This window comes from Equus przewalskii, chromosome 3 (assembly GCF_037783145.1).
Source record: "Equus przewalskii isolate Varuska chromosome 3, EquPr2, whole genome shotgun sequence".
Taxonomy (NCBI): domain Eukaryota; kingdom Metazoa; phylum Chordata; class Mammalia; order Perissodactyla; family Equidae; genus Equus; species Equus przewalskii.
This window is the reverse complement of record NC_091833.1, coordinates 117,563,981-117,580,402: the sequence shown is the minus strand read 5'-3', so window position 1 is coordinate 117,580,402 and position 16,422 is coordinate 117,563,981. Positions and strand designations below refer to the sequence as shown.

The 16,422-nt window shown below is 47.3% G+C and overlaps 1 protein-coding gene across 2 annotated transcripts in view; it reads left to right on the top strand.

Annotated features, from left to right (window-relative positions):
- FAM193A (family with sequence similarity 193 member A) overlaps positions 1–16,422 on the top strand; it is a 178,237-nt gene that overhangs the window by 143,744 nt on the left and 18,071 nt on the right. For both annotated transcript variants that reach the window (XM_070615203.1, XM_070615202.1), the window contains 6 exons: positions 2,159–2,357; positions 3,376–3,648; positions 5,061–5,343; positions 6,214–6,397; positions 7,501–7,731; positions 10,923–11,778. In XM_070615203.1, coding sequence (XP_070471304.1) covers positions 2,159–2,357; positions 3,376–3,648; positions 5,061–5,343; positions 6,214–6,397; positions 7,501–7,731; positions 10,923–11,778 — 2,026 coding nt within the window. The remainder of the gene's footprint in view (positions 1–2,158; positions 2,358–3,375; positions 3,649–5,060; positions 5,344–6,213; positions 6,398–7,500; positions 7,732–10,922; positions 11,779–16,422) is intronic.

Here is a 16,422-nt window from a genome sequence, read left to right as displayed (position 1 = left end):
CTAAGGTGTCCCAGCTGCCTAAGTGGAGTAACTCCCTACTTCCTCTCTGCCCTGTGGAGTGAGGGATTTGGGGGGGGGGGGTTGTGTCTAGGGTCCACAGTCTTATAAAGTGATAATCATCACCTTAGCACTCACTAAATGCTTGCTTTGGGCCAGGCAGTGTGCTCACCACTTGACATACCTTGTCTAATTTAATTCTTAGCACCACCCCTGCAGGTAGGTATTTCCAAATTACAGATGAGAAAACTAAAGCACAAAAAGATTGAGTAATTTGCCTGAGGTCACACAGCTAGTAAAAGAGAGAGCTGGCACCTGAACCCGTCAGACTGCACAGCCTGAAGGCTGAGAATGAGACTAGTGTTCACATCCAGCTCGTCACTGACCACAGCTCTCAGGAATGGAGCCAGAGACGGTAGTCCTGTCACAGCTGTTGTCCTAAATAGCTCCAGGATCCCTGCTTGCCTTTCATCTTCACTGCCACTGCTCCACGATTTCTCATCCCCTGACTGTTTCTATGTCATCCTTTCCCATTCAGGTTCATTCACCATATTGCCACAGACTGATCTTTCTAGTAAACTGATCAGATCTTCTCACCCTGCCGCTTAGAATCCTCTGTGGCTCACTTGCGCCTTCAGGACAGAAGTCATACAAAGTTGTCTCTGATTTGGCCCCTGCACATCATCAGGCTGTGGTGCAGTTGTCCATGGACATGGACCATCCCTGTGCTCTGTCCTCCTCTGCTTCCTCCCTCTGCCCCAGCCAGGCCCTCAGGGTTCTGCCAAACCATTATGTGCTCCTGGGAATCTACCCAAAACCCTCCCACTTGAGTTTGCAGCACTCACTGCTCATTCCTGCGTTCCAAAGGATGGGATCACCAGGCGTTGTTTTCAACACCAGACCTGTAGATTCTTTAGGCATTCATTCTCACAGTGCGTAGACCTGCTGAGGGAAAGCTATGAGCCTGGTGTTGACGAGGTGCTGGGGATAGCAGGGCCAGGGTCCAGATACCCATCTTCTCATGAAGCTTACATAATTTGAGGCAAGGCAGATGTTAAACCAATGGGTTACGAGTAAGTCTTGAATTGTAACTGTGATAAGGGAAAATTGTGGATTTTAGTGTGTTTAATGGGGAAGGCCCACCTTGGTCTTGGGTGTTGGGTAGTGAGGGCAAAGTCAGTGATGGCTTCTCTGAGGAGGTGACATTTAGGCTGAGACCTGAAGGATGTAAGTCAGCAAGGTCACAAGCTGAGGTTAGGACGTTCTAGAATGTGGACACAGTGTGAGCAAAGTTCAGGGTCAAAAGGGAGCTTGAAGTTGGAGGACCAAGAGAAGTCCTGTGTGTCCAGGGACTTGGTGAGCAGGAAGGACAGGGTTTAAAAACAGTAGGAAGCCGTTGGCGCATTCTAAGCAGGAGAATGACCCGCTCTCACTTAGATTCAAAAAAGCTCACTCTGGCTGCTGTGAGGAAAAGGACTGGAAGAGGCCCAGTGCGAGTGTGGGGCTGTCATTGTGGTACAGGTGGTGGAGGCACGGGGCTGTGAGATGTGCTGAGGGGAGGGAGGGCCCAAGGATGCCCACGTATATGCAGAGAGCAGCTGATGGCTACTCAATAAATTGTGGACCCAGCCTCCCCCCATACCTTCAGACAAGGGTCTGCCCGCAGGACTCAGGAGGGCTTTAGAGCTCAGCATCAAATTTGTAGTTCTTCAGACTTACACTGCACTTTGCCCAAGTGTGAGAGAACAGCTTAAGAATTTTACCATTTTTTTCAGTGATTCCAAAGTTGACTTTTTAGAAATGATCATTAAAATGTCAGATGAGAATAAGCCATAGGAACAGATCTTATGCAAATGAGCCACATTTAAAATGTGACTAGGGAGGAATGTTAGAAGTTACTGAGTTGTCTAAAGTTCGTTTGATACATTCCTTGAGGCAACAGTTGCTTTTAAAATTTACATCTGGTTCAAATTTGACCTATCCTGTATAGCCTTATGAATAATCAAGTAAGCACTCTGCAAGATGTCTTCATCCAGGGACTCCTGCTCATGGCAAGTGTATCCCACAAGGTTTTCAGTAATGACTTGTCTGTTTGTAGTTTAACTACTTAAGTAAACAGAATATTAACTTTGATATGTGATTAGAACATTTTTTTTTGTAGGCTTTACCGCCAGCACCTGTTCAGAATCACACAAATAAGCATCAGGTATTCAATGCATCTCTTCAAGACCATATTTATCCGAGCTGTTTTGGGAATACTCCAGAGTGGAATAGTTCTAAATTTATAAGTCTTTGGGGATCAGAAGTGATGAATGATAAGAACTGGAATCCTGGCACTTTCTTGCCAGATACAATTTCTGGTAAGGAACTTGTTAAAACTTTCTTAAAGTTTTAAAATGATCGGAACTGAGTGGATTGCCGTCTCTGCTGCTGTAGTCTCCCGATAGAAGCCCTAGAGTAGTCGGGGCCCTGGTGCAGCCACGCCAGGCTGCTGCTCCCTCCCCTCCGTCTCTAGTGGGAGGCCCCTTGGGCCCTGTCACACTGCTCCATCCTTCCACATCTGCCGCCAGTCAAGTCCCGCTGCAGAACAAGGCTCCAGTGCTCCGTGGCCGCTGGCCAGCACAGTAAGCTGTGCGGGGGCCCTGCTAACGCTGGGACCTCTCCTGCCCCAGCACCACTGAGTGTCTTGTCTCGAGGGTTCGGTCTTCAGCCTTTGGTTCTCAAGCAGTGGTGACAACCAGACCTCCACCCAGTGCACGGGGTGGTGTGACAGTGCCACGGGTGACTTGAATGCTATGACTTGTGTTCCTTTTCTCTGTTTCTGTATTGAGCCTACATGGGATCTGTCCCCTCTAACAAGTTCCTTCCTCCCAGCTGCCTCAGCTGCCAAGGCTCAGCTGTTACTTCAATACCAGTGCAGGGTGCACCTGAAGAGGGGCTGGTACCTACTCCTCATCTCAGTCTTCATATGGTTAGAGCCACTGGGGGCCCCACACGCAGCCCTGCATGTGCTCAGAAAAGCCAGCTAGACTTGACATCTGGGCTGTGCTTGGAAAGGGTTTCTAGCTGTGTGACCTTGGGCAAGTTGCTTAGCCTCTCTGAGCCTCAGTTTCTTCATCTTTAGGATGGGAATAATAGTACCAAGCTCAAGACATTAAATAACTTTTGGGAAGCTTCTAGCACAGGCATTGGCACATGGTAGGTGCTCAATAAATTTTTTTCTCAGATGAAAACAAGTTGACTGGCATCACCCCAGTGGGATCCTAAGTCACTTCAGTAGCAGCCCTGGTGTTAAGAATTTAGTTAGCAGATGTCCTTTAGGTTTGAGCTAAATATTACTTCTTTTAGAAGCCTTAATTTTCCCGTTCTTCTCTGAAGGGAGTGACATATTAGGGCCAACACTCTCAGAAACAAGACCGGAAGCCCTTCCACCTCCGTCTAGCAATGAAACACCTGCAGCTTCGGATAGTAAAGAGAAAAAAAACGCCGCAAAAAAGAAATGTTTGTACAATTTCCAAGATGCTTTTATGGAAGCAAACAAAGTTGTGATGGCCACCTCATCAGCCACCTCCTCCGTGTCCTGCACGGCCACCACAGTGCAGTCCAGCAATAGCCAGTTCAAAGTGTCGTCCAAGAGGCCTCCTTCCATAGGTAAGGCCCACCAGTTCGTGGGGACCCTTGGGGTTGGCTCAGCATATTCGCTGCTTTTTCCTCAGCATTTTTGTAACTGCCTCTTACTTGGCCTGGCTGGAGGTGTAAATGTAACTAACACCCAAAATGCTCGTGCACAGAGAGCACGTCCGCTGGGACTGACTGGGATTTTACTGTCCGCTAGCTTCTCTAGGGCTTTGCCACACTGCATCTTGCCTTTCCTCTCTGCACCTATTGTTCTGTAATAGGAAAAAGTAATTGCTTTCTGAGCGTGTGGAGGAGTTTGTAGTCATCTGAAAGCAGAAGCCTCACAGAGAGTCAGCTAATGGGGCTGCCACCTAGCTCACAGGGCAGCCCCTGCTGCCACTCAGGTCACTGGTGTGCAGGTGGTGTCGTTGTCACACTCTGATCTGAGCACAGTGAGAAGGAGGCCCAAAAGCAGGGAGGCCATCTGAGACCAGTGGCAAATGTCAAAGGGACACGGGAGCTGGCTCAGAGGGGCCTCACTAGCCAACATTAGGACAGTTTGAGTATCAAAAAGAATAATGGAATAGGTTCTAGCACACAAAGTCAAGAATCCTGCAAGATGCTCAAAAAAGGGACTAGGGTGGAGAAGCTCTTTCTGACAGAAGCTCGCTGCTGCTGCATGTGCAAGAACAGTAGAAGTAGAAGGCCACTCTGCAGCCAGCAGGGTAACGCTGGAGCCAGGTAAGCGTTGAGTGGACGTTAAAACATTGGATGTCAGTTTGGAGAATGTAGTAGTGTTCCCACTGTCTGGGAGCAGCGCCCGCACATGACTGGCAGATTACAAAGGGAAGATAAGGTGCCTTTTGCTGGAGGAATCTGGCAGACCACCCCCTGCACACCTGACCAGATGTAGCCTCACCGCCATGGAACAAATTGATGTTAGGTGCTTCCTCTGCAATCAAATGGGAAGAATCCTAGGTGCATCCTGCAGAGGATTCATGCCCAAAACATTTCAGCTAAATCTAACATGAAACTCTAAATCCAGATTGGTGGACAGCTGGCCTCGACTCAAAAAATGTCAGTGTTGTGAAAAGAAAAAAGTTTAAAAGAGGCTGGGTTGGGGAAAAAGCTATAAAGGACGTGGGGGAAACTGGAGAATTGAATAGGGATTGTACATTAGATGAGAATATCATGTCGATATTCAGTGTCTAACGTGGTAACGGATTGTGGTTATACAGCAAAATGCGTAAAAGTAAATATGACAAAATATTAAATAATGATGAATACAGGTGAAAGGTATATAAGTATTCTTCATACCGTTCCTTCAAATTTTCTATAGATTTGAGCATTTTCAGACAAAAAGTTGGTAAAAAGTTGTAAGACAAACGTGAATGTCTGTCTGTCTTTAGTGGTTGGCAGTGACTCTTTTGCGTCTCTGAATGCAGGCGAGGTCTTTCACGGCATCACCAAGGAGGATCACAGACATGCGGTGCCAGCTGCCCCGAGGAACAGCCCCACGGGCTTGGCGCCACTTCCCACTCTCGCTCCTGCTGCCCTCTCGCCGGCCTCCACACCTCACCTTGCAAATCTTGCAGCCCCATCCTTCCCCAAAACTGCGACCACATCTCCCGGGTTTGTGGATACACGCAAGAGCTTCTGTCCTGCTCCTGTGGCCCCCCCACCCCCAACCACAGACGGCTCCATCAGCGCACCTCCTAGCGTCTGCAGGTGAGCCAGGTCCTGGTGGTTGAAGGCTAGGAGCACTTTGGAAATGGGGTACCATGCTGCCCTGACGCTATAGAAACAGCGATAGAAGCTCTCTGCAGCTGAACGGTCCAGTGATGCACAGCGGGAAGGGATGTGGGTGAGGAGAGGGCTCCGGTCTCAGCCTCTAGTTCTGTAGTGCCAGGGTCTGCCGTGAATCAGTGCGCAGACCACCCCTAACCACTGGCAGCATTGGGGTGGCCTTGGGGGTTTTTTAAGTTGTATTTGTTACACATCGCGCAAAGAATAATACAGCAAACACCCAACAAGGGTTTTTTTTAAGATTTTTTTTGCTGAGGAAGATTCATGCTGAGCTAACATCTGCTGCCAATCTTCCTGTTTTTGTATGTGAGCCACCACCACGGCACGGCCACTGACCGATGGTGTAGGTCCATGCCCAGGAACCAAACCCAGGCCACCTAAGTAGGGTGCGCCAAACTTAACCACTAAGCAACCAAGGCTGCCCCTAAAAAGATAATTTTTAAATTACCTTTGAACTTAACTTCTTGAAGCCATCCCCACCCCACACCACCCCCAGGATGAAGTGGTGGAGGGAGGAACAGTGGAGAGACTTCGTGTGTGTCTGAAGAGTCCCTTTAGGTATGATGCCTGCCCACATGCCTGCCTGTACCACCTAGCCGGGTCACCACACCGCCTTTCCTGACTGGGACTCCCTGTGTCTGTACGGCCACGGGACCTCTGCACCTCACTGTCATCTGTGATGGGGCAGGGCAGCAGTCAGTCAGGAGGAGCGGAACTTAGTCTGCTGCATGCCATGCCCATTCCCCTTGACGGGTGGGCTGCTTGCTAACAGGCCTGTGTGCCATTTTGCAGTGACCCCGACTGTGAAGGGCACCGCTGCGAGAATGGTGTCTATGACCCACAGCAGGATGACGGGGACGAGAGTGCCGACGAGGACAGCTGCTCTGAGCACAGCTCCAGCACCTCCACCTCCACCAACCAGAAGGAGGGCAAGTACTGTGACTGCTGCTACTGTGAGTTCTTCGGGCATGGCGGGGTAAGTGCCCGCAGGCCTCTCCTCTCGGGGAGGGCCTCCTTGCGGGAGGGCTGGGGGGCGGGGGCGTGGAGAGTGCAGTGCATAAAATTAGCGATGCATGAGTGTAAATTGCAGGTTTACATTTGAATTGTAAAATAGGTGAGCTCCTTTGCAAGAATAATATGCCAAGTTGAATTCAAGGTGTGGTTACATTGTAGGTAAAGCTTTATTTGCGGCATAGTTAAAAGCAAGATATGGTCTGAAATAGCAGTTCCACTTCTAAGTTGTATTTATCCTAAAGAAATAATGAAAAATATTTGCCAAAAACTTTAGCTATGAGGATTTCATCACTGCATGTTCGCATTTGTCTGTGATTTTTATGATAGTTGATGAGATGGGGCCTCCTAAGTACGCAGCCCTGAGGGTTGTTGAGTCCACCCAGCGTGCAGTCGTGTGGTGGGACACTGCTGATACGTGTATGGTTGGATTCCTCATGTTTGAATACAAAGGACATTGATACCCGTACATCTTTCCAGAATAATCATCTTTTCTGTCCCAGCAAATGTCAGCCATGGTGCCTGGGGTGGGTGGGAGGACAGGCCCGGGGTTGGTAGCTGTTCTTTTGGTTCTGGCTCTATTTCCTAAACACGCACACGTTTGTAGTCGCCAGTAAGAAGTTTTGGCAGTGAGAGAGAGGGCACTTCTTTTTTCTTTTTGGCACTGAAAGGGAAACCTGCAAATGGATGAAGATACTACAGACACGTTTGTTGACAGGAAAAGATAATCACACTGTATCATATAAAAAGTAGATAAATCAGTATGTGTAATTGCTTCTTGTTTGCTTTAAAAATATTGGTTTACGTAGTTGTACATACTTTACTAGATTTTTCACGAATATATGAAGCTTTACAGGTCAGTGCCAAAATACTTTTGGGTGACTTGGTGATGGGTTTTTCTTTTTCCTGCCATTTGTTTATCCTATTTCCTTATTTTTCCACAATGAACATGTATTACTTGAGTAATTTAAAAAAATCATTTTTAGAGATATGGTCTGAGGTTTGTTATATTCAAAATCACTAAAACTTGAAGCTTAATTTAGTTATGTTCTCATTTAATTCTCTTAGCCTCCAGCTGCACCAACAAGTAGAAATTATGCAGAAATGAGGGAAAAGCTTCGTTTACGGCTGACCAAGAGGAAAGAAGAGCAACCTAAAAAAACAGATCAACTTTCAGAACGGGAGAGTGTAGTTGACCATCGAAGGGTGGAAGATTTGCTGCAGTTCATAAACAGCTCGGAGACCAAACCAGTTAGCAGCACTCGAGCAGCCAAGCGAGCGAGGCATAAGCAGAGAAAGGTAAACAACGTGTGCTTGGTGCTGCGCCGATGAGGGTAGTCTCCAGGAGTGCTTCTGAGCACGGAGGGCCTCCATGCTGGTGGACTTGCTCACCGTGTTGCTTCCAGAGCCCCTGGCTGTCTCATGGCCCAAACTAGAAGCTGGTTAAAAGCCTGATGTATTTTCAGGGCACGGCTTCTCCTTTTGTGTCATGAGTTTGTTAATGGATCTAAAACAAACTTTCGAGTTCTTGTGGTGGCCAGGGTGGGAGCGGCAAGCAGACCCTCCATCTCTGCCTGTGAAAGAACCTTCTTTCCTAAGGAAGAAGAGGAAGGAGCCCTTGGTTGTCAAGGAGTAGAGGGAAAGGGGACCAGTGTGGGCTTTTGGAGACTGTGGGTGAAGAAGTGACTTGGATATGAAGCTGGGACTGGGCCCTTGGCACAGCAGTCATCTCTGGACACAGGTCTGGGCATGCTGCTCCACCCCATCCCCCATCTCACTCCACTGGCAGAGGAGAATCAGGCAGTGCCATTCTAAAAGAGAGCCAGCACAAGGCGTTGATGCCAGCCATTGTGGACAGCCCTGGGCAGTTCCCCCTTCACCATAGGGTGTGAGATATCACAAAAGTAAATATCTACCAGGACAGGCAGGTTGGCCCAGTGGTGGACTTTGACTGGACTTGACCTATGGTCTAGCGAGTAAAGTGTTCAGAGACTGTATGCTCGTAAATGAGAAGTTGTGTTCTTTACGTCATGTTAACATTGAAAGTGATGGAAATAGCATTTACTCTATGATTTGCCATCCTCGTCCCCCCACATTCTCTCGGAGGATTTTCCACAAAGCCCCTGTGCTGCAGCAGTTCCACAGATCTTCCTGGTTTCGGCCACCTAAAGATGTCAGGCTCCAAGAGCCAGACCTCAGCAGGCAGATCTGGGCTGCGCACAGAGGGAACAAGGGTCTGACAGCAGGATGGGTTGCTTTGGGAAGAGGTGAGGTCCTTGTGAAGTCAGGCAGAGACATGAGGAGGACATTTCCACAGTGGACCAGAGCGTGGGCCACATGTCCTGCAGTGTTTCTTCCAACTTAGCTATTTGTAATTCTAAGATAGTTGTGATTGTTCTGCTAAGTGGATTAACCATCAAGTGCCCTGCTTGTACCTCACAATCCTAAAATAGGTCTGGACTGACTGTCAGGTGTAATGAGGGGGCTTTGGGGAAGAAGCCTGTTCTGTGCCCCAGAAGATCTGGGTTTGCTGAGCCACACTGGAGTGGGGAAAATGGGGTATGTTCTCCATCCAGGAGTGTTGACAGCATCAGGGGTTCCAGGGTGGTCCACCCCAGACTCCTGTCCTCTGTCCTTGTGGAGTCTAGGATGGAGGGCAGCCCTGCAAAGCACTGAACAGGTCCAGAGGCTTCCAGTGAATCCGTGAGAAGTCTCCAGGGCCTTGGTTGTTGAAATGAAGGCAGCACTACATATACTAGGTTGTTGTTTGGTGAGGAAGATTGGCCCTGAGCGCACATCTGTTGCCAGTCTTCCTCTTTTTTCCCCCTCCTCAAAGCCCCAGTACATAGTTGTACATCCTAGCTGTAAGTGCTTCTAGTTCTTCTATGTGGGATGCTGCCACAGCATGGCTTGATGAGCGGTGTGTAGGTCTGCACCCAGGATCAGAACCAGTGTGCCCCAGGCTGCCATAGCAGAGCACATGAACCTAACCAGTACCACCACCGGGCCAGCCAGTATACCAGGTTTTGAGTTCACTGTAGCTTCTGTTCTGTGGCAGGATCACCCTGCAGATCTGTGCTGTAGGGGGCATTCTGCTCACTTGACACTAGGACACCTGCCTAAAGTAGCTATTTTGGGGGCCACTCCAGGTGCTGCCTATTGCGTGCTACCTTCAGGGAAGGCTTCTCTTCTAGATGAAACAAGGATTTTAGTTAATTTTTACTTGAATTGTCAAGTTAAGTTTTTTTAAAACCTATCATTAAATTTTTTTTCTTTTTTTTCTTTTTTTTTGAGGACGATTAGCCCTGAGCTAACATCTTCTGCCAATCCTCCTCTTTTTGCTGAGGAAGACTGGTCCTGAGCTAACATCCATGCCCATCTTCCTCCACTTTTTATGTGGGACGCCTACCACAGCGTGGCTTGCCAAGCAGTGCTATGTCAGCACCCAGGATCTGAACCACTGAACCCCGGGCCACCAAAGTGGAATGTGCGCACTTAACTGCTGCGCCCCCGGGCTAGCCCCTGTCATTAAATTTTTAACAATTTTATGTTTAAGTTTTTCAAAAAGACAAGCAAATTGTCTCTTAAAAATATTGCTTGCCGAAACATTGTGAAAAATAATTTAAACTTGGAAAGACCTTTACATTTTCCCATGCAAAATGTTTTTCCCAAAATTTCCCATAAGCACTGGCCTTATTGGAGTTCACTGATAGGAGAAGCCATGCTTCTTGCTCTTAATGGCTTTCATTTGTTTTCTGAGCAGAAGGAATGGTTCCTTTTGTGCTCTTGAGTATATGTCACTAATAAAATACAGTCTTCACTTGGGATGAAAATTAATTTCCTGCCAAGCTGGACAGCAGAAATAACTATTGTCTATTTGCCATGTAATGTTGGATATTTTAGGAAGTCGTTTGCTCAATCCCACTGGTGAAAGTAGATTGGGAATTTTGTTTATCTACTAAAGTGGGAAAAAGGAATTTCAGGGTTTTTAGTACACATTTCTTGCACGTCCTCTTGATACACGTGGATGCGTCAGCGTCAGCCTTCACTTGGAAGCTGTGCTTGCTCAGGGTTTTGGCAGCACATGCGCAGCGGTGTAACTACTACACGATCAGTCCGTGCTGTGAGCCCCCGTCATCCACCCATCGCGCTTTACGGGGGAGCTGGTGCAGGGCAGGAGCACCGCAGCCACTGGGACCCAGTGTTATGTGCCTAGTGCTGGGTCAAAGGCGGTAAGGAATTTTTTGTTGACTACTCTCCCTCACAATAAAGGAAGCATATACCTTGGTAGATAGATTAAATCTAATAATTCTGTAGAGTAAAATAACTTGGGGTGGGTATGTTTTAAGCTTTTGGCCTGTTATAGCCCCTTTCAAAGTTTATGTTCTTGTTATATGATTTGTTTTTTAAATTATCTTATTTTTCTGTATGTCTTAATTTTAAGAACACTTACTATTGTCTTAAGTTGCCTTTTCTTTTCACACTGGCAGCTGGAGGAGAAAGCTCGCCTTGAAGCAGAGGCCAGGGCCCGAGAGCATCTGCACCTCCGTGAGGAGCAGAGACGTCAGGAGGAGGAGGAGGAAGAGGAAGAGAGACTCAAGGAGGAATTTCAGCGGCTTCAGGAGCTTCAAAAGCTAAGAGCTGTAAAAAAGAAGAAGAAGGAGAGGCCAAGTAAAGACTGTCCCAAGTTGGACATGCTCGCTAGAAATTTACAGGCATCAACAGAGTCTGTACCTAACTCTGAAAATATCCACAATGGGTCGCTAGAGCAAACCGAAGAACCAGAAACATCATCTCGCTGCCCTTCCAGACATGTGGACCACACAGAGCCCAGGCTGGGGCCCGGGGCTGATGGGGATGCTGCCGACCCCGTGGACACCAGAGACTCCAAGCTCCTCCTTCCAAAGGAGGTCAATGGAAAGCAGCAGGAGCCCTTGTCTTTTCTCCTTGACATAATGCATCACCACAAAGAGGGAAACGGCAAACAGAAGCTAAAGCAGACCAATAAGGCTAGCAGTGAGCCCGTGAGAAAGCCCATGGAGCCCCCCAGAGCCTCAGAGGGCCAGCCCAGACCCCGGCCCCAGACTGAGTCAAAGACTAAAGTACTTGACCTCACTTCCTTGGCAGAGCAGAAAAGAGAGGAGAGAAAAGTCAACAGTAATAACAATAACAAAAAGCAGCTGAACCATGTCAAGGAAGAAAAGTCGAACCCAGTCCCCATGGAGCCCGCCTCCCCCAGCGAGCATCCGCAGAACAGCAAGCTGGTGCTGGCAGATTCTCCTCAGCCCAAGGGCAAGAACAAGAAGAATAAGAAGAAGAAAGGAGACCGAGTCAACAATTCAATTGGTAAATACAGAGCAGAGGGAAAGTATGTCTAGCTGATAGCCTTTCGTTTTCTGTGTGTGACTTGTTGTAAGATGAGAAAAACACTTGATGGAGGTCCTCTCATAGCCTGTCCCTCCTGTAGGTTGGATGCTGCCTTACCTATCCTGGCTTGGTGCTTTTTGTGGCCTTTTCACCAACAATGAGGAACAAATACCATTGTTGTTAGATATTTTGTCATTTTGAAATAATTTTAAACTTCAAAAAAAACTGCAAAAAGAGTACATAGAGGGGCCGGCCTGGTGGCACAGCAGTTAAGTGCACACGTTCCGCTTCAGCGGCCCAGGGTTCGCCGGTTCAGATCCAGGGTGCAGACATGGCACCACTTGGCAGCCATGCTGTGGTAGGCATCGCACATATAGAGTAGAGGAAGATGGGCAAAGATGTTAGCTCAGGGCTGGCCTTCCTGAGCAAAAAGAGGAGGATTGGCAGTGGATGTTAGCTCAGGGCTAATCTTCCTCAAAAAAAAAAAAAAAAGAGTACAAAGAATTCCTGTACATTCCAATTCCCTGGAATCACATGTTATCACGTTTGCTTTATCATTCTGTCTCTCCCTCTTTATTATTTTTCTGAACCAAATGAGAGTAGTTTCAGACATGACACCCTTTTACCCTTAAATACTTCCATGTGTATTTCCTCAAAACAAGGACACTCTTTTACAAAACCACAATACAATTATCAAAATCAAGAAATTAACACTGGTACAATGCCGTCATCTAGTTATAGACTTTATTCATATTTTCTCCAGTTGTCCCTTTAATATCCTTTATAGAAAAAAACGTGTTACTGTTATTTCTCCTGACATAGGATCTATTCCAGGATCACATGTCATATCTTTTAATTTCCTTTGATGGATCAGTTCCTCAATTTTTCATGACCTTGACGTTTCTAAAGAGTACAACCCATTTATCTTTTAGAATAATTTCCATTTGTCTGTGTGCCACTTCTTCACGATAAGGTGCAGATTGTGTATTTTTGGCAGCGGTGCCCTGCAAGTGATGTGTCCTTGTTAGCGCATGCCCTCAGGAGGGCGTAATGTCTGCTGATGTTAACTCCAGTCCTTGGGTTAAGGGGTCTGCCTGGTCTCTCCACTGTCGTGTTAATGCTCCCCCTTTGCTGATGCATCAGTGTCTTATGGGGAGATGAATCTCTGTTTTTGTTTTTGGTTTTTTTTGAGGAAGATTAGTCCTGAGCTAACGTCCACTGCCAATCCTCCTCTCTTTCCTGAGGAAGACCCTCAGCTAACATCCTGAGCTAACATCCGTGCCCATCTTCCTCTACTTTATATGTGGAACACCCACCACGGCATGGCTTGCCAAGCGGTGCCGTGTCTGTACCCAGGATCCAAAGTGGTGAACCCCAGGCCACCAAAGCGGAACATGCGCACTTAACCGCTGCACCACCAGGCCGGCCTCTGAATGTCTGTTTTTATCAAACATTCACCTACTAGTTTTAGCATCCGTTGACAATTCTTGCCCTAAATGGTTATTAGGACGTTGTTTGCCAAAGGGTGATTTTTCTCCTATTATTCCTTCTACATTTCTTATTTGGTATTCTACTGTAAGAAGAGATTTTCTTCTCCCCCATGTATTTTTTTCGTTCATTTAGTTATTTATATCAGGGTGGATTCATGGATTCTTACTTCATGCTATAGATTATAATCCTTTACTAACACTATTTTGATGCCCTGACTATCTCAGACTCAGTCCGTGGGAGCCCCCCTCGGAATGGCCCCTCAGCCCCATCATTCTTTGAGTACTTCCATACTTTCTGACATAGTTTGATGTTCCAGGCTCATCTCTTACTTTTCCTATCCCAGCCCTGAATCAGCCATCTCCAAGGAGCCCTGGTTCTTTTTCGTGGAGAGTGGCATTTAGAAACCCAGACCTGGGTGCTCCTGGTGTGTCATTGCTTCTAGGCCCTCTCAGTCGGCAGAGCTGGGAAGGGATGTGTGTCTGTGCGTGCGTGCGACCCGCACACACATCTCTTATCTATTCCTGTATCTGATTTCTGTTGTGAGAACCCCAAGTTCACACTCATGACGCCAGTCCCACTCAGTGCCCCACGTTCCTTCTACTTTCCCCATCTCCATCTGTAACAACTCCCGTCTCCAACTCCCGGGGACTCACAGTAGATTTACTGACTTGTTCAATCCTAGGATGCATGTGAAGTGGTTTCAGAATTGCTCATCCTCAGGCCGACCCCATGGCCGAGTGGTTAAGTCCGGCGCTCTGCTTCAGCAGCTCAGGGTTTTGCTGGTTCAGATCCCAGGCACAGGCATGGCACCGCTCATCAAGCCATGCTGAGGCGGTGTCCCACATAGTGCAACCAGAAGGACCCACAAAGCTATGTACTGGGGGGACTTTGAGGAGAAGAAGGAGGATCCTCTATATCCTTACTTGTTTTTTGTCCCTTTGACTATCTTCTATTATTATTAATGAGTTCCTGGCTATGTTTTCTTGTGTCCCCTATAGTTTTGCTTTATGAAGGTGGTTTCTCTGTTATTTGATGCACATTCCTAACTGTAATATCTTCTTTGTGTGTGGCTTTAGTATTAAAAATGTCCTTTTTGTTGTGTTTTGTGCTTTTGGCTTGCATTCTACTTCATCTAAGATGGTGATTGCTGCCCCTTCTCTCTCTGTTTCTCTTTGCCTGGTGGGGCACCTTTGTCCTCATCCCTTCATTTGTAGCCTTTCTGAGTCACTAGGTTTTAGGTCATTCTCTTATAGATAGCAAAGACCTGAGTCTTGCTTTGTGAGCCAAATTCAAAATCTTCTCTATGGGTAAGTTAAGCCCATTCGCATTTATTGATATAACTATATGGGTGTCTCAACCCTGACGTCATTTTGTAGTTACTATGTGTATTTCATAGTTGCTGGGGTTTTTTCTATGTGGTATATTTTCTTTGTTCTTTTATTTCTAAAAATCTTTGATATTTAGGAAAATTTGTGTTTTTGTCCTAGTGCATTCCTCTAATGTATACCTTTCATGCCCCCTCCCTAGCGTCCCTGCTTACCCTTTCACAGCTTGCTTTAAGTGAGGCCTCTGACACCCACTTACTGCCTGGACAACAGTCAATGAGCTGATTTCATTCTTTCTGCTTTCCGCTTTGTCCCTTCTCTTTCCATTTTTCTGCTAATATTATTCCTGCCTTGTCAGAATACACAGTATTCATAGGTGTACAATTAAGTACATTAAATGCTCATGTGGGTCCTCCTGCTGAGGTGTTCCCAGACGTTTTCTCCCTGGGGAAGTGTACCCTCTGGTGCATGTCTTCAAGTAAGTGTCTGAGCTCTGGCGAAGCAAACTGTGTTTATGGTCTTAACAATGAACAGACAGCCTTGCTAAGTATGAAATTCTTGGGTCACACTTTCTTTCCACTCTGGCTAATATGGTTTTGTTGTTGTGAAAAATTTCTTCCTATTACTGCATCCACTTATGGTTCTGTCTCAGTTTTTTCTTATACCAAGATTTTCAATACTGATTATTAGTTCTAATCAGAAAAAAGAATATTAGAAATTGCTTTATTATGAAAGCATTTCCAGCAGACATGCCTGCTCTGTGTTTGCTTTTATGATTGAAGCTGTTCCACTTCTAGAACTATTTATGAAATGACTGGTGAGACTGTGCCTTCTTCACTTCCTTTATGTTTGTAAATGCTCCTGCCTTCCTTCCCCCTTCCTCCTGCATCAGTGTTTCCTTGATCAGAGCCTCAGCGAGTCGGCCACCAGTCAATGTCTGTGAGTAGACATTGCAGGCGGAGGCTCGATCAGAATAGTCTCAGTGTCTGGGAAGGAGGAGATTGGGCTGTGGAAGCAGAATGGCTGTGATCAGGTGTATTGTGAGCATGACTCCCTCATACTGGACTGGATGAGGTGGAAGCTAGGACTGAGGAGCCTGGCTGGGAGGGTGGTGGAGCCCAGCATTGAAGCAGTAGCAGTGGGAGGGAGGGCGAGGGGTGAGGGTCCCCGACTGTTCACAAAGAACTTGCCTGGCATGCTGAGAGGTATGACGTGGGTGAGGAAGGAGGCCAAGAGGATCATTTCTAGGTCGTTGCAAGAAAAGGAGTCAGCTGGCAGCAGATCATAAGGGGTACAGTTTTGCCGTGTTTGGGGTCAGAGGCCTGAGGGTGGATGTACGGAGGAGTTGGCTCTCTGGACATGGAGCTCAAGGAGGAGGTCCAGGGTGGAGGTGGAGGTTTGGTGGTGTTGGTATCCAGGTATGGCTGAAATCACAGGGATACAGTGGAGGGGGGGAGGGGTGCAGAGGAGGAAGACCGAAGGTGAGGAGCTCTAGGTGCCAACAGAGTGTGGGTGGGAGAGCTGTCTGTGGGAGGGGCCGTGGTCCTACATGGCCTTAGAGGAGAGCGCTTCGGCGATGTTTCTGTGAGCTGACAGACGTGAAGGTGCTCTGCCCCGTGCTCTGAGTCATCAAGAATGGCAGCTGCTGTCACGCAGGTAACCTGCACCTTAATTACGCTGTTGTGGAATGCCCCAGAGATAGGAAGAAAGTGGGTCTGTGTTCATTAAAGATTCCAAAAAATTGTCCCATGCTAAGGTCTTCAGGGAGGTGGAGACTCCTTCAACAGAGAAATGTCAGTAGTCTCTG